General features: G+C 45.7%; 1 protein-coding gene, 1 long non-coding RNA gene, 1 other non-coding gene and 1 pseudogene across 5 annotated transcripts in view; 3 read left to right on the top strand and 1 right to left on the bottom strand.

Annotated features, from left to right (window-relative positions):
- MOK (MOK protein kinase) overlaps positions 1-9,091 on the bottom strand; it is a 71,468-nt gene extending 62,377 nt beyond the window's left edge. The window contains exon 1 of one of the 2 annotated variants that reach the window (XM_086708781.1): positions 8,864-9,091. In XM_086708781.1, the coding sequence (XP_086564907.1) occupies positions 8,864-9,057 (194 nt within the window). In that variant the 5' untranslated portion in view covers positions 9,058-9,091. The remainder of the gene's footprint in view (positions 1-8,863) is intronic. The other variant, XM_086708780.1, reaches the window with a different exon arrangement.
- A 110-nt stretch (positions 9,092-9,201) lies between these two features.
- Positions 9,202-17,030, top strand: LOC147579677 (uncharacterized). Of its 2 annotated transcripts, none has more exons than XR_015251789.1 (3): positions 9,202-9,397; positions 15,950-16,182; positions 16,587-17,030. It is a non-coding gene; the product is annotated as an uncharacterized LOC147579677 (long non-coding RNA). The 2 variants fall into 2 exon arrangements; XR_015251790.1 differs by having other exon boundaries at positions 9,205-9,397; positions 16,018-16,182.
- Positions 10,067-11,060, top strand: LOC112855894 (large ribosomal subunit protein uL24 pseudogene; annotated as a pseudogene).
- Positions 17,031-19,708: 2,678 nt separating the features above from the next.
- On the top strand, positions 19,709-19,782 carry TRNAI-AAU (transfer RNA isoleucine (anticodon AAU)). The gene has a single exon. It is a non-coding gene; the product is annotated as a tRNA-Ile (tRNA).
- Positions 19,783-22,972: the final 3,190 nt, after the last annotated feature.

Raw genomic sequence — 22,972 nt, 5'->3', positions numbered from 1 at the left:
AAAATTAAAAAGGCTGGAAGTGCCAAGTGCCACATGAAGATGGGGACTCAACAGATCTCTCATATGCGGATAATGGGGATGAAAAATGGTATAGCCATCTCTCTCCCTCTGTCTCTCTTCCCCGCTCGTGCTCGCTCGCTCTCTCTCTCTCTCAGAAAGAAAGAAAGAAAAAGCAAGCAAGCAAGCATTTGTGGGGCACCTGGGCGGCTCAGTTGGTTGAGTGTCGGACTCTTGGTTTCAGCTCAGGTCATAGATCGCGGTTTCATGGGTTTGAGCCCCACGTTGGGCTCTGCGCACCGACCACACAGAGACTGCTCAGGATTCTCCCTCTCTCTGCCCCTCGTCCGCTCATGCTCAGTCTCTCTCAAAAATAAATAAACTTAAAAAAAAATGCATCTGTGTATTTACCAGCCCTCCAGAAGGGGAGGGACTTTCACCCAGAAGTTCAATGAACTGACAAAGAAGGAAGATATAGAGGTGAACCTAGCCACATGTTTTAACACGCTTACGTCAAAAACTTAAAATGTAAAGGCAAACCGTGATCTGAGAAAATACGTGCAACAAATATGAGAATAGCTAATATATTTAATTGTAAAGACAAGTTACAAAAAAATACTAGTATCTTTCAAAGAAAATGGGCAAAAGAGCATAAGATGATTCACTTAAAAGATAAAAGTGGCTCGGGGTGCCTGGGTGGCTCAGTGGGTTAAGAGTGCAACTTCGGCTCAGGTCATGATCTCGCGGTTCCTGAGTTTGACCCCAGAGTTGGGCCCTGTGCTGACAGCTCAGAGACTGGAGCCTGCTTCAGATTCTGTGTCTCCCTCTCTCTCTCTGCCCCTCCCCTTCTCTCTCTCTCAAAAATAAACATACATTTAAAAAAATTTTTTTAATTAAAAAAAAAAAGGATAAAAGTAGCCAGTAGGGAAAACTATTGACACTTAGAGGAAAACAAAAAGAGCTGCCTTTTTTTTTTTTTTTTTTTTTTTGAAAGAGAGCGAGCAAGCAAGCAAGCAGGGGAGAGGCAGAGGGAGAGAGAAAGAGAATCTCAAGCAGGCTCCATGCGCAGTGCAGAGCCCGACGCAGGGCTCGACCTCACACCCTGGGATCACGACCCGAGCCGAAATCAAGAGTCGGACGTCCAACCGACTGAACTCCCCAGGAGCCCACCCCCGCTTTTTAAATAAGAGACTGTCCCATCTGTCAAACTGGCAGAGGTCCACAACATGTGTATTCCACATTGGGGACAAGGCTGTGGTGGGGCAGTGGCCATCTGACGGCACAACTAACGGGGAAGGGAATGCGAACAGCAAGACCACCGAGAACATCTGCTACCTTGCCCAGAGACGACGGGCTTCCTGGGGAAAGGGTGTGTGGCAGACTCTCACTTTCTGAGGAATCATTCCGTATGTGTGAATATCCTGCAGTAAACACAAATTACTTGTTTAAGTAGGAAAAAGATATTAGAAAGAAAAGAGCCCATATCCTTTGGCTCAGCAATTCCACTTCCAGATTCTACCCCAAGGTACCAACAGAGACACAAAATTTATAGACAGAGATGTTCTTCATGGTGCCACACCAGTAAGAATGCTAAAAACTTAAAAATCTAGTATCAACGAATGATCTAATAATACTTTCAGCCGCAAGCTGAAATGATGCTTTTGGGTTGCCTGGGTGGCTCAGTTAGCTAAGCATTTGACTCTGGCTCAGGTGATGATCTCGCAGGTCATGAGTTCGAGCCCCGCGTCTGGCTCTGTGCTGACCCCTCAGAGCCTGGAGCCTGCTTCCGATTCTGTCTCCCTCTCTCTCTCTGCCCCTCCCCCGCTCATGCTCTCTCTCTCTCTCTCTCTCTCTCTCTCTCTCTCTCTCTCTCTCAAAAATAAACATTTAAAAAAATGATGCTTTCAAACAACATTTAATGATATAGGGAAATGTTCAGGCATAATGTAATGTTAAGTGAAAAAAGGATGGTAACCATCATGCAAATACACATACATGCAAGAAAAAGAATGGATATAAATATGTCAAATATTTTAAAGCACCTGTGTCTGGGTGGGATCAGTGATGACTTTAATTCTCCTCATTATTCTTTTCTATATTTTCCAATGTTCACAGTGAATATATATTTCTTTAAGTGTGTACGGGCATGGGCATTCTCAAGAACTTTCAGAAATCAGGGAACTCAGCTAACCGCCAAAAGAAACACGAGCTCAAAACGAACTGTCTTGAGACTACAATAGCAGTCTAAAGGGAGACAGACGGGAAGCTTCCGGGAGGGAAGAAAACCAGTTACTTTAAAGTCAGGCTGTGGCCTGAGGTATTCGATTTGAGAAGGGAAGGGAAGTTTTACACGATAAACTCCAGTTTGTATTTCATCACAGACAGGTTAAATAGACTTACTTAAAACAAAACAGAACAGAACAAAACCAGTCAACTGTTTGCTTGAAAGTGGCTTCAGTACAAACTCGGAACGTGTGCCAACATCCCAAGCCGGCTCCAGCCCATCACGATGAGCAGGTGATAAGCAGAATCCAGGCTCCGAAGATGGCCATGGGGGATAAAAGGTCACTTATTTCCCCCACGACCCCTTCAATAGAAAGGCTGGGTGTAAATCAAGAATGAAACGCAGAGAGAGAAAAAAGAGAAACACCTTTATGGAAAAAAAAAAAGAAAACCTAGGAAACGTATCTTTCTATTCTCTCCAGCAGGATCTGGCATATTTTCACAGGCCTTTAATTTAGATGAGGGACATTAAGAATACACAAAGCCCAACACCGGGCTGTGCTAGGGAAAAAAAAAAAAAAAAAAAAAAAAAAAATCCTGCCCCACATTAAGGGGAATAGACAAAATAAACAGTCACCAAAAAACCCCCAAAACCACCCAGCCTCAAGGACAAAGAGGAATTACTTGATATAGCTGCCTGAAAGGGCAGAAAGAGGAAGGTAGATGAGGCTGTTGGCATTAATTAAGATTCTATTCATTTTTATTAAACCAAGTCTTGTTTGTTTAAGTGGAATTTAAGCCTATTTAACGCATGAAAGTGGAGGTCAAATTCACTTTTTGTGAAAAGAGACACTCATCATGCTCAAATCCAAACATCTGTATTTTAAGCACTGCTTCTAAAGATCTTAATCAAGGCAGGTGATAGGCATCAGCTATGGGGCGTCGCCAGTGGAGGGATGAAAAGCATTGGGGAAGGTTAATTACGGAGCACAACTCTCAACTAGAGTTGGAAGGAAGGCGATTCAGCTTCTAATTTCCACTCTCTTTGAGAGATTAAGTAACTCAAACCAAATTACTAAAACAAGGTCAGGAATCAAGGAAGAGGGCTGTACCCAATTAATTACTTGGTGTAGTAAAGAAAACTGTGACCTGAATTACCGAACATCACGAAAACACAAAAGGACATAAAATTATTCATAAACCCATAAAAATTTTTCACTCAAATTGCAGCCTTTAACCCAGTAAGTCGACTGCTAGGAAGGAATGTATGCCACTGGTAAACATGAAGAATTACAAACAAAACAAAACAAACAATGTTCAAACATCGTCATTGAAGAATCATCCTAGAAAGCTACACTGAAACATATTTACTACAATCCCATATAGTGTGAGGCATCTGTTTAAGAGACACACACATATTCACACATACATATACAGATACATACATCTATGTATGTACACCTATGTATCTGTATATGTACACACACACACACACACACACACACAATATGCAAAGATTTATGGAAGTGCATCTGGGGAAATGTTAACCAGGACTGACTCTGTCAAGCAGAGGAGGGTCCCAAGACTAACTTCAAACCTTTCACTGTTTCGGTGTATCACAAAGCCAGTATTACTTTTACTTAATTTTGTTTTAATTTAAAGAGAAAAAATAAAAAGTTGCTAGTTGATGCATCTATTTTAACATTTATTTATTTTTGAGACAGAGAGAGACAGAGCATGAACGGGGGAGGGTCAAAGAGAGAGGGAGACACAGAATCTGAAACAGGCTCCAGGCTCCGAGCTGTCAGCACAGAGCCCGACGCGGGGCTCGAACCCACGGACCGTGAGATCATGACCTGAGCCGAAAGTCGGACGCCTAACCGACCGAGCCACCCAGGCGCCCCTAGTTGATGCATCTATTTATAAAAACAGAAGGTGAGAGGCGCACTAGGAAGGGAGAGTGACACAAGAGTATTTGAGGTTTCCTGCGACTTTGGTTCTATAAAAATACATTTATGAGGGACACGAAGCTGAAGCGTCTGCAATAACAACAGATAATTTAAAAAATTCTTTGTGATATAACAGGAAAATGGTGACTGCCTTCAGAACACATAGGGTTTTTTCTCCTTTTATAGGTATGTTTTGAATAATCCATTGAAACGTTCAGACAGTAAAAAAAAATGGGCACTTGCACTAGGTTAGATAACAGTAAATTCCTTCCAAGCAAGGATCTGTCATTCTTTCCCCTTCTACACCCCTGCTTTCATCCACCGGGAGAGCAAATAAGAACTCACTTATAATTATCACTTACCAGACACTACGCTGTGAGCTTTACACAGCCGATCTCACTTAATCTTTGAAATGACCCTATAAAATAGGTATTCTTTTTTTTTTTTTAATTTTTTTTTCAACGTTTTTTATTTATTTTTGGGACAGAGAGAGACAGAGCATGAACGGGGGAGGGGCAGAGAGAGAGGGAGACACAGAATCGGAAACAGGCTCCAGGCTCCGAGCCATCAGCCCAGAGCCCGACGCGGGGCTCGAACTCACGGACCGCGAGATCGTGACCTGGCTGAAGTCGGACGCTTAACCGACTGCGCCACCCAGGCGCCCCTAAAATAGGTATTCTTATGCTAAACAGGCACAAACAGGTTTATACTAACCAGGACAGACGGAGTGTGGAGGAGCACCTGGTTGGCTCAGTGGGTGGAGTGCACGACTCTTGATCTCTGGGTCATGAACTCAAGCCCCACGAGGGGTGTAGAGATTACTTAAAATGAGTCTTCTACATCAATCTATCCATCTAAGTGTGGAGGATTTTATTTTCCAAAGGGGGGAGCTTCTAGATAGCGCATGCCACAAGCTCGTCTTAGTACGTACCTACGCCACTCCTCCATCAAGAGGTGCGACCTGCGTTCTCTACGCTCAACTCTGGGGGATGCGGAGGGGACGCTATGACATTCCCGAGGCTAGGTCAGAGAAGGTCATGCTGCTCCCACCTCGCACCCTTGGGACGCGGATCCTCAGAACCCAAGTGCCACCCCGCGAGGAAGGTCAAGGCACGTGGTGGCAGTAGCGTTCCAGCTGACAGGCCACGGGAAGGTCCCAGGGGACAGCCAGCGTCAGCCGCCAGACACGAGAGTGGCAAACTTCGGAGAGGACTCCAGCCCCAGCCACAATCCAGCTGCGACTGCAGGAGAGGATCCAAGTGAGGCCTGCCTAGCTGAGCCCAGGCCACCCACAGGACCACGAGAGATGAGTTTGTTGGTACCGCCAGCCACCAAGTTGGGGTGATTTGTCAGGAAGCAATCAACAACCAGAATAATGAAGAAAGAAAGGTCAGTAACCTGCGGGAGACCGCCATGTCTGCCTGGCTCTAAAGCCCATGCTCATAACAACTTTCCTGTGTTACTCCCTGCTCCCTACAACTGCACATGATGCAAAACAATAAGAAGGCCACCTTCCCAGAATGCTCAATAACACATCCCTAAACACGTGGGCCTTGCCTAGAAAACAAGGTAGAAAATACACGTAGAAAACCATAAAATGAAGACCAACATGATGACCTAGCGTTCCTGGCCCCACTCTGACCCCAGGCTAGGAGTCCAATTTCACCATTACTCACTTTTCCTATTCATTCTACTTCCATGACTCTGTCTCTGTGACTTCCTGTTCTGGAATCTTTTTTCTCCGTCGTTACATATTTGTCAAGCATTGAATTGATCAGGATGTACACCCACGTGACAATAGGTTTCACCAGTACTCAGACTGGATTTTAAAGTAGAAGAATAAAGATGTAACACTAAACCAATTAATTGAACACTACCAACATGGCCATTTAAAAGAACATATCAAATAATACCCACTAAAAAAAAAAAGACAAAAAACAAAAAACAAACACCCAAAGGTTTAAAGGACATTTAAAAAATGCAAGTATTTACATACATAAAATGTTTATATGAGGGGCACCTGCGTGGCTCAGTCAGTTAAGCATCCAACTCCTGACTTCAGCCCAGGTCATGATCTCACAGTTTGTGAGTTCAAGTCCTGTGTCGGGCTCTGCACTGATGGTGCGAAGCTTGCTTGGGATTCTCTCCTTCCTTCTCTTTCTCTGCCGGTGCTCGCTCTCTCTCTCTCTCTCTCTCTCAAAAATAAATAAACTTTGGGGCGCCTGGGTGGCGCAGTCGGTTAAGCATCCGACTTCAGCCAGGTCACGATCTCGCGGTCCGGGAGTTCGAGCCCCGCGTCGGGCTCTGGGCTGATGGCTCAGAGCCTGGAGCCTGTTTCCGATTCTGTGTCTCCCTCTCTCTCTGCCCCTCCCCCGTTCATGCTCTGTCTCTCTCTGTCCCAAAAATAAATAAATGTTGAAAAAAAAAAATTTAAAAAAAAAAATAAATAAATAAATAAACTTTAAAAAATAAATAAATAAAATGTTTTATGTATAATATGTGTTATTTATTGTTAGAGTATACAACATATAATGCCAGCATTAACGTTAAAAAGGGGGGACAGGGGCACCTGGCTGGCTCAGTCAGTAGGGCCTGTGACTCAGGGTTGTAAGTTCTCAGGGTTGTAAGTTCAAGCCCCACGTTGGGTATAGAGATTACTTAAAAATAAAATCTTGGAGCACCTGGGTGTCTCAGTTGGTTAAGTGTCTGACCCCGGCTCAGGTCATGATCTCACAGTTTGCTTTGTGAGTTTGAGCCCCGCATCAGGCTCTCTGCTGTCAGCACAGAGCCCGCTTTGGATCATCTGTCCCCCTTTCCCACTTGTGTGTGTGCTCTCTCTCTCTCTCAAAATAAATAACTTTGAAAAAAATAAATTCTTGTTAAAAATAAGTAAAAGGGGGGGATGGACACATTTACATATGCTGATACAGATTACATTACATATACAGATACACATTTATATAAACAGACATAGAGAGACTTAAGTGAAACTGTAAGAGTGGTAACCTCTAGCACCGGGGCAGGAAAGGTCTAAGAGGCAAAAGTGAATAAATGGAATGATCAAATGATCAAACCTATCAACAAAACTGGAGACACACTGACAGAGACACAACCTCACCTCTGACGTATTTTTGACCAAAATATTTAAGCTAAAGCTAATCATGAGGAAACAATCAGATAAATCCAAATTGAAGGACATTCTGCAAAATCCATGGCCTGAATTCTTAAAAAAATGTCATGAAACACACAGAAGGCAGGACAGTGTGCCAGTTTAAAGGAGGCCAAAGAGATATGACAACAAAATGCGATTTGTGCTTTTTGATTAGATGCCAGAAAAAATAAAAACACCTATAATGGATGTTATTGGGATACCTGGGAAAATTTGAAATATAGGCTGCATATTGGATAAGAGTACTATATATATCAAGATGTTGTTTGTACTGTGATTATGTAAAATGTCACTGTTCTTAGTAGATACCCACTGAATTATTAGTGGTGAAAAGTACTGATGTGCACTAACTCAAAACGCTCAGCGAAATAAACACTGTACATAATTTAGAGTGTGCAAGGAAGCAGGCACACAAAAGGCAAAATGGTGCATTTAGGTGAAAGATTTATAAACAGTCAATGAATTCTTCTTGCAACTTTCAAACAGATTCAAAATTCTGACAGTAAATAGCTGGGAAGGAAAAAAGGAAAAAAATATGTGTATATGAGTCCACACTATAAGTAAAAATGTAAATAAAGCCTTTTGTAGGCCTTGTGTTCTAACTACAGCTTTGGGTGCATTAACGAAAAAGAAAAACCTGTAAACAATAGCCCAAAAGAAAATAAGAATGTCTTGTAAAGTATGAATGGGGTAAATTATTTTAAATATCTTTGTTTCACAATTTATGCCATAATCAATTACCAATGGACACTTAGGGTACAATGCAAATTTCACATTGCAAGTATACGTAATTAAATCTTTTCACGGCAAAGGAGGTCCGAATTTTTCCATACCTCTAGCAGAAATACAGATCTGTACAGTAATGTGTAAAAAAAAACAAAAACAAAAACAAAAAAACCCATCCAAGTTGGTTGCAGTTCAGTTACTCATAATCCACAAATCCAAGCATAGGTAAAATTTTTACCGTCACATTTTCTAGGACGACCACTTCATTTCCCAACTTCCCAGTAACACTTTCACCAAAAGGTTGTTTCAAAATCCCTACAAAAACAGTTCCAGTAAAAACACTACTATTTGACCCAAAAAAATAAAATAGCCCATCTTTCCTCTCATTTTCCCCTAAACCGATGTCATTAAAGGGCAGAAAGCCGCACAGTAACCGCTCACTACCTTACTGCCGAATGTTCAAGAATCCCAGTTTCAGTCCAGCGTGCAACAACAACAAAACCTTCAAAACTTGTTACATAACCTCCACACCAAAATATGCCTGGGAGGTCTGGGGCTGGGGCGGGGGGGGGGGGGGGGTGTCGCTCTGAGACCCCACCGCCCCCAAGCCCGCCTCGAACCCCCGGGGGCGCCGGCTTCTGACAGCCCAGGGAGGTTCGGGGTCCCCACACGCTGCGCCTTCCCGGCCTGCCGAGTGGACCCACCACCCTGGTGACCAGACCCTGCCCCTTCGTGCCCTCCCAACCCCCCGACCCCCGCCGTTCGCCCTCGCGCCCCGCCCCTCCCCGGCCCCGCTCACTCTTCATCCTGGATGCGGAAGTCGACGACAAGCCCTTGCCGACACTGGGCGGAGAAGAAAGGGGCAGAAAGGGAGGCCCCCTGGCTTCCACTCCTCTGAGGCAGGGTCCTGAACCGGGACCTCCGCGCTGGCTCCTGGACAGAAAGCGTTAGGATCCGGCCGCCATGTTGTATCGCTGTCACCCTAGCAACCATCAGGCCCCCGGATGCCCCGAGGCCGCCTCCCGCGCGTGCGCAAAACACCACGTCCGCATCTGTCGGTCCAAAGTGTACGCGTGCGCAGTGCGGCCCGCCTCCTTAGTCTGGTTGCTAAGCAACCTCCCTCGCCGCTTTTGGTAAGCAATTCTCCGCCTCTGAGTGTAGGCGACCTTCCGGGATCGCTATTCCCAGCCTGCCTGAGAATTTAGCCATGTGATACCTATTGCTGGAACTGGGCTGGGGACGCGCTAAATAACTGTCAGTTGATACCTGTTCCTTGCCGTCTCATCCTGCGCTTGATCATCTCCTATCTAGTCTGGAACACAGAGGTTCATTTGTAAGTTTTTCTTTTTAATTCAGCAAGCGTTTATTGAGCCCAGGGTACTGTTGCAGGCTTTGGGACTGTAAAGGAGGGCAGTGTGGACAGGGTCCCTGACTTCCTGACACTTACATTGCAGTGTAAAGTTGAAGGAATGAATATGTGAATAAACTCTGTGCAAATAGGGTGACTTGATAACCAAAAGGTGACTAGCCCTCCGGAAACTCACAGTGCGCTAAAAATAACAACTGTATGTACCGGTGTAGCGCTTTATGAAGCTCATTGTCATGTATTTGCTTTTTTCATCCCCACAACTACTCCCTTAGGTCAGGTATTCCTATTTTTTCCAATTACTTTTTGAAATTAAAGAAGTAAAACGTGTCCTTTGGGGGGGGGGAATCAAAATACAGAAATATATCAAGTAAAATTTGAAATAATCCCTTCGAAGCATTTACATCCTTCTCACTCCCCATCCTCCCCAGAATTAACCACTGGCAACAGTTGAGTGGCATCTTTTGGGAATTTCTGTGCATGAATTTGGACAGACTTTCCCCACAATTGAAAATCATGGGTATCCTTCTATAATTTGCTTTTATTTCCCCCAGTTAATAAACCGTAGTCATCTTTTAATATTAGGACATGGAGAGCTTCCCTGTGCTTTTTTAACTGATGCATAATATTCCACAGTACGGAGATACTCTCATTTTTTAACCATTTCCCTATTTATGTTTCTTATTTTTACTATTACCAACAATACTTCAGAAAATACCCTTGTGTGTATCTTTGAGCACACATATGCCTGTTGGAGTTGATAGGTCATAAGGCATCGATAATTTAATTGTGGACTGATGTGAAATAATTCTCCAAAAATGCTGTGCCAACACAAAAAGATCTATACCTGAATTCCCTCCCCCCCCACACACACTTGCGTGGACACAGGATGTCTACAAAGATTAAGAAGCCATTCATCTCTTCCCCTTTGCTACCATCGCTGGAACCGCAGCAGGCGAGCTTTGGCCTGCCGACTGCAACCAAAATGAAGTTCAATCCGTTTGTGACTTCTGACCGGAGCAAGAACCATACCCGGCATTTCAGTGCACCTTCCCACATTCGCAGGAAATTTATGTCTTCCCCTCTTTCCAAAGAGCTGAGACAGAAGTACTACGTTGGATCCATGCCCATCCGGAAGGATGATGAAGTACAGGTTGGGTGAGGACACGACAAAGGTCGGCAAATTGGCAAAGTCGTCCAGGCTTACAGGAAGAAATTCACGTCATCTACACTGAACGAGTACAGCGAGAGAAGGCAAATGGCACGACTGTCCACGTGGGCATCCACCCAGCGAGGTGGTCATCACTAGACTGAAACTGGACAAAGCCCAAAAATACCCTTGAATGCAAAGCCACGTCTCACCAAGTTGGAAAGGAAAGGGGCAAATATAAGGAAGAAACAATCAAAAAGACACAGGAACAAAGTAATCTTATATATGACATTTAATAAAAACTGTTATGGGGGCGCCTGGGTGGCTCAGTAGGTTAAGCCTCCGACTTTGGCTGAGGTCATGATCTCACAGTTTGTGCGTTCAAGCCCTGCATTGGGCTCTGTGCTGACAGCTCAGAGCCTGGAGCCTGCTTCGGATTCTGCGTCCCCCTCTTTCTCTGCCCCTCCCCAACTTGTGCTTTCTCTCTGTCTCTCAAGAATAAATAAACGTTAAAAAAAAAAACACAAACTGTTACAATGGAAAAAAAAAAAAAAAAAGAAGCCACTCAGGAAAAGATCAAAACATAACAACGTGCAATTTTTAACTTCTTTATGGTTCCCAATCCTTTTCTGCTGTCCTCCCCTGAGGACATAATCTCTTCTCCATTGGCTGGCAGCTTTCTCCTCTCTAAGCCTCTGCACATGAGCCCCGAATGCTTCCACTGTTGGCCTAGGCCACTTTCACCTGCCCCCTGCCCTCTGGATCCCACGTCAGCAGGGGGCAAACCACCTGCCCGGGTGCACTCTACCCTCGATATTCTCTTCCTCCCTGCCCCGCAAGACACCTCGGTTTCCTGCACACCCCCCCTCCTTTTTCTCCCCACCTTACCTTTTGCCGGTTCCAGCTTCCTTCCAGCCCTAGTCTGACCAAGTCTCTACAGGTGCCTGTCTGTCATTTATAAGATAAATCCACATTTCTCACCCCATACACAATCTCCCCCCACCCGAAATCTTCAGGCCCACACCTTTGCCCATCCTATCTTCCTTTCACGTCTTTGGGCCTGAATTCATTTTGGTTTAGAGAGCTATCGGGGCGCCTGGGTGGCGCAGTCGGTTGAGCGTCCGACTTCAGCCAGGTCACGATCTCGCGCTCCGTGAGTTCGAGCCCCGCGTCAGGGTCTGGGCTGACGGCTCGGAGCCTGGAGCCTGTTTCCGATTCTGTGTCTCCCTCTCTCTCTGCCCCTCCCCCGTTCATGCTCTCTCTCTGTCCCAAAAATAAATAAATGTTGAAAAAAAAAAAAAGGAAGTTATTTCTTCTTCCTCAAATAACGTCTTAAATATACTTGACATATATTTAATTAACAAAATTATAATTTACATTAATATATTATTATTATTAGTCCCATCTTTCAAACACTGCTGCAGTGATCAACCCTGCAAATACATAATTTCCTATATGTCCACGTGTACCCAGAGGAGAAATTCCTAAAGTGGAGCTTTGGAGTCAAGGGCATCTACTCTGAAACCTTTAACATCTTTTTAAAAAGCTGAGTCAAGTTCACAAGACATAGAATTAACCGCTTTAAAGTGCGACATTTAGTACATTCACGGTGTTGTGCAACCATCACCTCTATCTAGTTCGGAAATAGCCTCATCACCCCAGAAGGAAGCCCTGCTCCCATTAAGCAGCCACATGATGCTAAGTGAAAGAAGCCACACACTAAAAGCCACGTGTGTATTGTATGATTCCATTTATCGGAAATGTCCAGAATAGGCAAATCCCGTAGAGACAGAAAGTAGATTAGTGGTTGCCCAAGGGCTGGGGGAGGGAGAGGAGAAGGACTGCTCATGGAGACAGGGTTTCTTTCTGTGGTGATGACAATGTTCTGGAATTCGATTGTGGTGATGGTTGCACAACTTTGTAATAATTACTGAATTGTACATATTAAATGGTTAAGAATGATAGGTGGGGGCACCTGGGTGCTTCAGTCAGTTGAGCATCGGACTCTTGATCTCAGATCAGCTCGTGATCTCACGGTTTGTGGGGCTGAGCCTCACCTTGGGCTCTGTGCTGATGTCGAGCGGATTCTCGATTCTGCTTGGGATTCTCTGTGTCTGCCCCTCCCCTGCTCATGCTCTCTCTGTCTCTCTCAAATAAATACACTTTAAAAAAAGAATGATATGTGAATTTTATCTCAAAATAAATTGAAAAAACCACAAAGGGTGCTTATTGCCGGTGCTGCTGTTAATGGTGCTATCTTTGTTAGCTCTGAAAACCCACATCTAATTCCTGTAGACCACTGGGATTTGATCTCTCCCTGTCTCCTTGTGGCCTTTCCCTTTATCTTGGGACTTTTGTCACATTTATCTTTCTGTCTCTTTCATACGCTTTTTTTTCTTTTTAATGTTTTTTTCAGAGAGAGAACGTGCAAGCAGGGGAGGGGCAAAGAGAGGGAGGCACAGAATCCGAAGCGGGCTCCAGGCTTTGAGCTGTCAGCACAGAACCCGACGAAGGGCTTGAACCCACAGCTTGAACCCACAGCCTGGGAGATCATGACCTGAGCCAAAGGCAGACACTTAACCAGCTGAGCCACCCAGGCGCCCCTCTTTTCGTATGCTACTTCTGCCCCTTAGGTTCTAAGCTCCTTGGGCCGCCCACCTTTTATCTTCCCTGCAGGCAAAGGATGTTACTGGATATTCACTGAGTTCCTGTTAAATAGATGAACAGGTGAATGCATTTTGGCAGGTGAGCCCCAGCCCTATTGTTTCTGATTGTCATGGCTGCGGGATCTTCTGCTCATTTTCATCATGGACAAGTGGCTCCGGGTAGTGACACTGCAAAGACCAGTGTGCTTACCCAGGCACGCAGGGGCGGCTGGACTTCAACCCTCACCAGCTGGTCCAGCCCACCACCCTGGTATGCAGCCTGCACCTGGTGTGTGAACGCCCGGGAGAGGAGGGCAAGGGCCTCCAAAATGAAAGATCAAAGGATACAAATGGGGTACCTCAGCAGGAAGTTTACAGAAGGGGGACTTGTGAAAGGTTTTGCCTAGAGCAGTGGTTCTTGAGCTTTAGCGGCACCCAAAATCACCTGCCTTCAGGTGATTGTGATTTGTTGAACCCAGGTTGCCACGCCCCACTCCCAAAATTTCTCGCCTATAATTCTGGGGTGGGGCTCAATAATTTGCATCTCTAACAGGATCCCAGGTGATGCTGCTGTTGCACCAGTGACCATAGTTTGAGAACCACCGGCCTAGATAATTCCTCGCTCTTTCTTTAATTCTAAACAGACTAGGAAACGCTACTTCGAAAAAAGCAATTGCTGTGGACCCATGTCTCCCTATTGAAACATTCTCAAACACCATGCCTGGGCGTCAGTCTTCTTGGTTTATGTCTGTGTGGCCTGGTCACCTGCTTCCCTGGACCACTCATGCCCTAAATGACAAGGAGAAGAATTGACTGCTAAGAAACAATGGGTCACGAGCCCTTCACCTGTCCAGCACACAGAGACAGCAGCCAGGCTCTACGACATACTCAAAGGATGCTTGCAAAATGGAACCACCCTGTACCTTAGAGCTCCACCTTGGAAACTGTTCGAACACTACCTAATGACAGCCACTGGAGCTTTTTGGTTCATTCTAAAACTGTTCTTTGCACAGTTCAGCCCGTATCCTAGCATTAGCTTTTCCCTATTTTCCAATGTCAAGAGATTCAGCCATGAGGCTGTGTTTAAAAGTTATGTGTCCTGGGGCGCCTGGGGGGCTCAGTCGGTTAAGCGTCCGACTATGGCTCAGGTCATGATCTCCCGGTTTGTGGGTTTGAGGCTCACATCAGGCTCTGTGCTGACAGCTCAGAGCCTGGAGCCTGCTTCGGATTCTGTGTCTCCCTCTCTCTGCTACCCCCCCACACCCGGTGTCTCTCTCTCTCTCTCTCTCTCTCTTTCTTTCTTTCTCTCTCAAAAATAAACATTAAAAATTAAAAAAATTTTTAATAAAAGATATGTGTTCTTCTGCTGAGCATCTTAATAAGTGTTCCAACCAGGAAATAGGCAGAAGTTAGAAAAATTAGAGATGACGGAAATTTCAAATGTGTTAACACCGGTAAGGTGGGCAGATGCAAATCCACCTGAAGATATTAGAAATTAGATTCATTTTAGAAAATAATAAATATATCTCAGAGGAAACGAAGCTAACAGGGATATGAAATAAAGAGCACAAGAATATTGGCCACTCAAATTAACATGAAGAATGGTAACTAACCAAGCACCATAAATAAGGTCACGGTGTAATGTGTGATGTGAACACAAAAATAAATAAACTTCCGACTCAGAGAGTCTATGCACATCTCTGAGAAGAAGGCATTTGGAACAACAGATATCTTATAAAGCTTAAGAAGAGGTTTCCTAAGAGGAGAGCGGGAAGAATTAAAATTCAGCCCTTAAAGTCATAGAGAGGAAAATCACACCAGGGAGCCCCAGTCCAATCACTGGACCACCATTTTCTCATTTCTGTAGCATGGGGTTAAACTCCAAAGGGCAGTTGTGCAGATGAAGTCAGATGTCTGTGACACTATACAATACTGCTTGGTTTTTGCCCACATGCTCAGTAAATGTTGACTAATCAAAAGGCATCATCCACTGTCACCTACTGTTACTCCTTCTTTTCTGACAAGGGCGAGCCTGATTTTCAACGATTGTTGAACATCCAGGACAAACTTTAACCGTTGATGGGGAGGAATTAAGCAGGCAGCCTGATAAGGTTGTAGAAACCCAGGTGGCCTGCTGGTGGAGACCTAGAGAGGCCTTTGCCAAAGTCACCCACTCGCCAGTGGCCATCCTGGGCTCAGACCCAAATCTGTAACTTCCAACTCCCTGTGTTTCTACAGCTCCCTTGCATCTAAAAGAGACCTTTTTTTTTTTTTTTCATCGTTTATTTATTTTGGGGACAGAGAGAGACAGAGCATGAACGGGGGAGGGGCAGAGAGAGAGGGAGACACAGAATCGGAAACAGGCTCCAGGCTCTGAGCCATCAGCCCAGAGCCCGACGCGGGGCTCGAACTCACGGAGCGCGAGATCGTGACCTGGCTGAAGTCGGACGCTTAACCGACTGCGCCACCCAGGCGCCCCATAAAAGAGACCTTTTTAAAGCTTTGCAATTAATGTACATGCTTTAAGAAAGGACATTTTTAAAAAGTCTCTGGAACCAACTAATTTGTTGTAGCAAATTAGAAGCAACATCTGAAAAATCCTTATGTTTGTCTATTTTTCCTTTGTGTTGTCTAACAGTTTTGACATAGTCCATATTGTACAATGAAGCATTTTATTCCTGCCTCCCCACCCCGCCCCTGCTTGCTTTCTTTCTTTTTTTCCAGAATTGATTGGCAAGAATTCAGCTTCAACATTCAAAGTGTTTTGCTCTGTCCTTGTCTGTGTGCTCCAGGGCTCCAAGTCAAAATAAAAAATATAAGAAGAAAGTTGGAAGACAGTTCAAGGAAATTGTTCAGGAAATAGACAATAGACCTAGGCCTGGACCAAAGAAAAGAGAAGAAAGTTAGAGATTCAACCCCGAAGTTTTGACCTCTGAAGAATGATGTTCCAGAAAAAGGTAAGAGGAGATTATCAAATCTCCCTTGGAAACATTCTTCCTCTGAAATGTTGCCAAGAATGGAAGGGCATGGGGCACCTGGGTGGCTCAGTCGGTTGGGCAGCCAACTTCAGCTCAGGTCATGACCTCACAGTCTGTGAGTTCAAGCCCTGTGTCTGGCTCTGTGCTGACAGCTCGGAGTCTGGAGCCTGCATCGGATTCTGTGTCTCCCTCCCTCTCTGCCCCTCCCCCACTCGTGCTCTGTCTCTCTCTCTCTCTCTCTCTCTCTCTCTCTCTCTCAAATAATAAACATTAAAAAAAAGAATGGAAGAGCATGTTTCTGAATCAAAAGGTCTAACAGAATTAACTTAGCACACAATGAATTTAACATTAATTCAACAAATTGACCACCTGCCTTGCACCAGGCACTCTTCCGGGAACTTGAGATCCACGAATGTGGTGATGGAGGCCACGATCAGAGTGTGGCTTCCACGAGCAAAAGAACACCGAAGATTGCTAACAAACCACCAGAAGCTGGGAGAGAGAGCAGAGAGAGGCACGGAACAGATTCTTCCTCAGAGCCCTTGGAAGGAACCAACACTGAGGACACCTTGGTCTTGGACTTCTGGCTTCCAGAACTTGAGAGAATAAGTTTCTCTTAAGTCACCCAGTTTGTGTTTTATTGATGCAACCCTGGGAAACGAATACAGTATGTCTTTATGTTCATACCGAAGTTTCCAATTTATAAACAGAATGACGAATTTTACCAGTGGGGTTTAAAGCAAATGGACTATTTAAAATCCAAGGTGCATGCACAAAAGCACCCCTCAGACACTGAAAAACCTGAATAATAACCCAGCATCACCTGGTGCTGGTCATGTATGAGTCTGCATTTTCCTAACTCAAAGAATGAAAACTAGGACCTGTTTGTCTTGCAGGAACTGTAAGATGGAGTCCGAATTGGCAGGAGAAATCCAGGAGTCCGCACACACCCGGGGTAGGAGGCGCGCTGGCGGCCAGGTGTTCAGCGGACGCCTAGGTCTCGGGTGCCCCCTACCGTCTGCGTTCAGTCACTGCGTCTCCCCCACCGTGGGCACGCCGGCTCCCTCTGCCCCGGGGGATTGGAGCCCGCCCACTCAGGAAACGAGCCCTCAATTCTGCCTGGCTTGTGTCAGGGCTAGACCTCTAAGGGATGATCTGTCAACTTCGACAAACCTGGATCGACCATCTGCTATGTGCCAGTCACTTCTAGGTGCTGCAGGTGCAAAATACAAGTTGCTGCCCTCCTGCAGTCACGAAATTAAGAAAGCTCCGGACGCAATATGAAGCAGAAAAAAGCAGGGAATTCTGAATGCGGGTTGCGATTTTAAACAGGGGGGTCAGGGAAGCCTCGCTGAATATGTGACATTTACGCATAGACATGAGGACACGAGGGAGAGAGCCTCGGCAGTGCCTGGGGGAAGAGGGTCCAGGAAGAGGGAACAGAAGTGTAGAAGCCCCAGGGCAGGAGGGTGGCCTGGTGAGCAAGATCCAGGAAGGAGGGTGATGGGGCTGTGTCAGAGGGCACCGGGAAGGGGAGCAGGTTAGGCCGGGGTCTTTCGGATGGGTGTTATTCTGCGTGTGGGGTTGCCACGTAGGCACAGGATGGGCAGTTAAAGGTGAACTTAAGGTGTTTATGGAGATAAACAACTACATATTGTCTGGGACATACACTAAATTATTTAGGGCTGCTAAATCTGGCAGCCCGAGCAGGGCTGGGCCAGGAGGGGAGGGTTTGAACAGAGAAAGTACTTGATCTGATATGTTTTAAAATGTGATTTTGCAATTAGCTCATTCATTCATCTGACTCCTATTTATTATTATTATTTAAGTATAATCTACCCCCCATGCAGGGCTCAAGCTCATGACCCCAAGATCAAGAGTCACATGCCCTCCTGACTGAGCCAGCCAGGCGCCCCTGACTCCTATTAACTACACTCCTATTATCCCAGAGAGTGTGCTAGGCGCGGGACATTCAGCGACAAGCAAAACGGACAGGGTTGCAGACACTTCACTTTGCCCAGAGGGCTCTACCTGTTTGGGCCTATGCTTGCCCATCCTTGACCTTCAGAATGCAGTCAAGTTTCCCAGTCTTCAAAAACCTGCCCCAAACTTCCACCCCTGGCACTGTTTACCTACACTCAGCGCGATGCCTAAGTGTCTCCACCCATACTAACTTAGCACCTGTCTTTGCTAAACTGTGGGCTTGGTGAGGACAGGATCAGGTCTGCTTGGCTCACAGCTGATTCCCTGTGGTTAGGGCACTGCCAGGCAGGTGTTGACTAAACCTGACTCAACACCTCCTTTTAATAACATCTGTTCTGTTAAGATCAGCTAGACTGGGCTTCTGCTGTTTGCAACAAGGGACGTTGATGATAATCCGCTTTTTTTTTTTTTTTTTTTGAGTAATCAGACCAGAGGGACAATGTGAAAAGCTGGGGCTCCCTTCTCCTACTCCCAGAGCACAGGAGGTCAGGGACTCAGAGACCAAAAAGCCCCCCGGGGGACAGTTATTTTTTCAGACACTAACCCTTTGGAGTGGGTACAGCAACTGCTTCATGATTTAATCATGTGCTAGTTAACAAGAGAGGGCAAAATGAAGACATTTGCCAGACATCAAAAAAAGGGCAGGGGTGTGGGGGTGTGGGGGGAAACAATGGCTTATCCACCTAAGGAAACATTTAAAAAATGACATTTGCAATTGCTTAGGGGTATGATAATGATAGAATATTAAGTACAAAAAAGTAAGATAAAAGATCATATTCTTTTTTAACAAGGTTGAACTGAATGCCAAATATATATATATATATATATTTTTTTTTTTTTAACATTTATTTATTTTTGGGACAGAGAGAGACAGAGCATGAACGGGGGAGGGGCAGAGAGAGAGGGAGACACAGAACCGGAAACAGGCTCCAGGCTCCGAGCCATCAGCCCAGAGCCCGACGCGGGGCTCGAACTCACGGACCGCGAGATCGTGACCTGGCTGAAGTCGGACGCTTAACCGACTACGCCACCCAGGCGCCCCAACCCAAATATATATTTTTAAATAAGCCTGTGCAGTGAAAAAGGATTGTCAGGAACGATACCAACCAACGCTGCCGTTGTTTTGGGGCGGTGGGGGATTCGGTGGTTCTTTTGTTCTCTATCTGGTTTTCTGCATTCTCTAAGCTTTATTTAGCCACACTAAAGCTCTCGATACACGAAGTTTCCACGCCGGAAGGATTCTCGAGATACATAAAAAAAAGCATTGAGTTGCGGTGTTTGAAAATCCTACTCCTGAGCCAAGCATCCCATGTATAATTTGCATTCCCCCGTGAAAACCTTCGATTCGTGGTAAGGAGCCACTTTATTCTCTTTAAAGAGGCTCTGTGTTTTCTTCTGGCCAATAGGGATGACAGCGGGAATGACGACAGTTGCAGAGAGAGTTGAAGGCTCGAAGTCCGCCGGCGGCCCCGCGCAGGCGTAGAAACCTCATAGACTTGACGGAGGCGCCCAAACGTCAAGTGGCCGGTTAGCTCAGTTGGTTAGAGCGTGGTGCTAATAACGCCAAGGTCGCGGGTTCGATCCCCGTACGGGCCACAAAAAGAAGCTTTTTCTCTGCCCTCCCCTTTTTTTTTTTTACTTCATTTTATTTATTGTTGTTATTATTATTTTTTGTTTGTTTAAACATGGCTTTCCAGGGCTGTGAGCGGCGAGCCGCAGAATCGTTCTGGATTCGGCCCCGAAGTTGGCGCAGGCAGCCACTGGGGAGAAAGGGGCAGGATCCCGCGCAAGTTCGTCCCTCCAAGTCCCCGCCCGCTGTGCGCACCAGCAGCTGTCCTTGGTTTGTTTGTTTGTTTGTTTGTTTGTTTGTTTAGGATGCTCTCAGATGCCGCTGCCAGTTGCTTCCTAATGCAGAGCTTCTGAGGACTGTCGGTGGAGTCCCCGATTTTCATGGAGTTCTTAGAATTGAAAATCCGGGTCTGGACTTAATTCATTCCACAAATGCTTTAGGGAGCGCCTTCCTACTGCAGGCCCTTCGAGATTCTAGAAGCAGAACAGTAGAAGACACAAACCCCAACCCCCATGGAGCCAATGACCAGCCAACACCTGTCATGTCTTTAGTGAGACACAGTTGTGGAAGCATCTGGAAACCTTCTCTTGCTACTTTCTTCCTTTTCAGAGAGATCTTAGGCTCCATATTTTTTCCTCTTGGTTCTGCCGTTTGCAGCCAGAAGGCAACTGGGTGAATTTCTCACTCGTGGTTCAAGTCTCAGCAAGTATTCAGGCATGTGTGGTTTAACACAAAAGCCAGTTGTTTTAGGGCTAATGCCATCTTATATCAGGGTCTAGTAGGAGCTCTAGCCATGTTTGAAAAGTATCCATTGAGAACATCTGCTAAACATTCACTCTTTTTCTCACATATGTGTTAAGCTCTGGTATAACTCAGTAACAGCTCAAGTCCGTAGACCAGAGTCATAAAGCCCTTGGCAAGTGCTCAGTGTGTAGTGAAACCACTCATTAAATGCCAGCGATGGGACCCTTGTTCTTCCAAAGAGGAAGGAGAACCCGGGGCTCTTGACACTGAGTATAGACCGTTTGGACGTCACACCTTGGATATCTGTGTTGGGTACCTTGTTAGATGCAGGGACCTGGCAGAAGAGGAGCCAGCTGAGATTGCTGTCCTCAGAGCAGCACACTGTCCCAAACAAGGCTGGAAGGGGTCCAGAATACACCTGTGTGGCATAAAAATTATTTTGAGCAGGAGGCATTTGAACTGAAAAGTCTTATCTGCCTAAAAGTAGAGCCTTCCCCAAAAATTCAGAAGGATTCATTTGTCATAAATTCCCTTCCCTGGGACCGATCAGGAAAGGTGGACTCTTGTCACAGGAGAGCAGTTGGAATCACACCCATACAGGCATTGTCACAAAGCTGTCATATCTCCCATCTACTCTGGTAAGGGTCCATTTATCTTTCTTAGAAGGTATTTATTGGGGCGCCTGGGTGGCACAGTCGGTTAAGCGTCCGACTTCAGCCAGGTCACGATCTCACGGTCCGTGAGTTCGAGCCCCGCATTGGGCTCTGGGCTGATGGCTCAGAGCCTGGAGCCTGTTTCCGATTCTGTGTCTCCCTCTCTCTCTGCCCCTCCCCCGTTCATGCTCTGTCTCTCTCTGTCCCAAAAATAAATAAACGTTGAAAAAAAAAATTAAAAAAAAAAAAAGGCATTTATTTTTCCACAAGTGCCCTTCCCCGCTTCTCTTCTTCTATTAAGATGGTATATAGGTCCCACGTCTAACTTTCTCTATGAGTCACATTTTTATGTGAATTCCGTAGGTACATTAATAAAAATGCATGATTAAATTTTGTCTTTTCTTTTGTTAATCCGTCTTTTGTCACCTTAATTCACAGGCCCCTAACGACTGAACCTAAGAACATAGAAGAAAAATCTCCTCTCCCCCAACAGGCTCAAAAACATCATGAAATGGAGTACTCTGTTCTAAATGAAGAGGGCAGTTCTTGGCTTAGGGGTCAGACAGGACCTTTCTGACATCTGAGGATGTGAGAATGAGAAGGTCTTATTTCAAAGTTAAAGAAAGAAGGATTAAGGAATTGAAACAAATTCCACAAATTTGATCTCCCCTCTGGCCACTCCTTAGTGAGGCTATTAATGAATTGTTAGAACACTGTTGGGAGCTTAGTGAATCCAGCGTGAGTATTGACTATGATGATGATGACCGCGTGGAGAGAAAAATGATCAGAAAGTCTACCAGAACCTTCGCGGACATCAGCCTGGCTCCCCAGGCTCCCCCCTTTTATGGGCATCAAGGCACTCATCATATTATACCGTAAACGCCAGTTTCCTCCTCCTCCTGCTGCTACCTGGACTGTATACAGAGGGCAGGACGGTCCAAAGGCAAGCACGGTGACTTACCCAGCAGATGCTTAATAACTGTTGACCAATGGCCCTACTGTCCTCTCTGGGGAGGGAGCTGAGAAACACACATACACGAGCAGCTACAAGACTGGATGGGAAGGATGCACAGAGCCAGTAGAGTGAAGAGGAGGGGGAATGGAAAGGTTGGGCTGAAGAAGAGGGAGTGGTAGAGCTATGATGGATGGGACTGAAGTGTGGGGGTGGGGAGGTCCGTCCTTCCTTCCTTCCTTCCTTCCTTCCTTCCTTCCTTCCTTCCTTCCTTCCTTCCCTCCTTCCTTCGGTCACATGCATCCATGCATCATTCATTCCCTGATCTGAGCTGGCGCTTGTGCTGAGCACTGTGTAATACATCATCTTGGCCCTTAAGGTGCATCCAGTATGGGTGGATGTATCGACCTGGGAACAATTTAGGGCGCACATTTGTTAAAAATGCGCACCTCAGGGGCGCCTGGCTGGCTCCGGTGGTGGTGGAGCTGCGACTCTTGATCTTAGGGCGGTGAGGTCAAGCCCCAGGTTGGGTGTGGAGCCTATTTAAAAAAATAAAATACGGGCGCCTGGGTGGCTCAGTCGTTATCCGCTCAGGTCACGATCTCACGATTCAGGAGATTGAGACCTGCCTCTGGTTCTTCACGCTGACAGCCCAGAGCCTGCTTGGGATCCTCTCTCCCCCTCTCTCTGCCCCTCCCCCGCCCGCGCCCTCTTTCTGTCTCAAAATAAATAAACATTTAAAAATAAATAAAATAAAACTCATTATTTTAAAAAAGGGGAGCACACTTTGGATCCCCTGCTGGATCTATATTAAGCAGAACGTGGGACTAATGCACTCTAGTGCACATGACGTCGAGAACTTTTGGA

This window comes from Puma concolor, chromosome B3, assembly GCF_028749965.1.
Source record: "Puma concolor isolate L17-30 chromosome B3, mPumCon1.1.hap2, whole genome shotgun sequence".
NCBI classification, from domain to species: domain Eukaryota; kingdom Metazoa; phylum Chordata; class Mammalia; order Carnivora; family Felidae; genus Puma; species Puma concolor.
The sequence above is the reverse complement of the archived record's forward strand: the minus strand, read 5'-3'. Positions and strand labels throughout refer to the sequence as shown.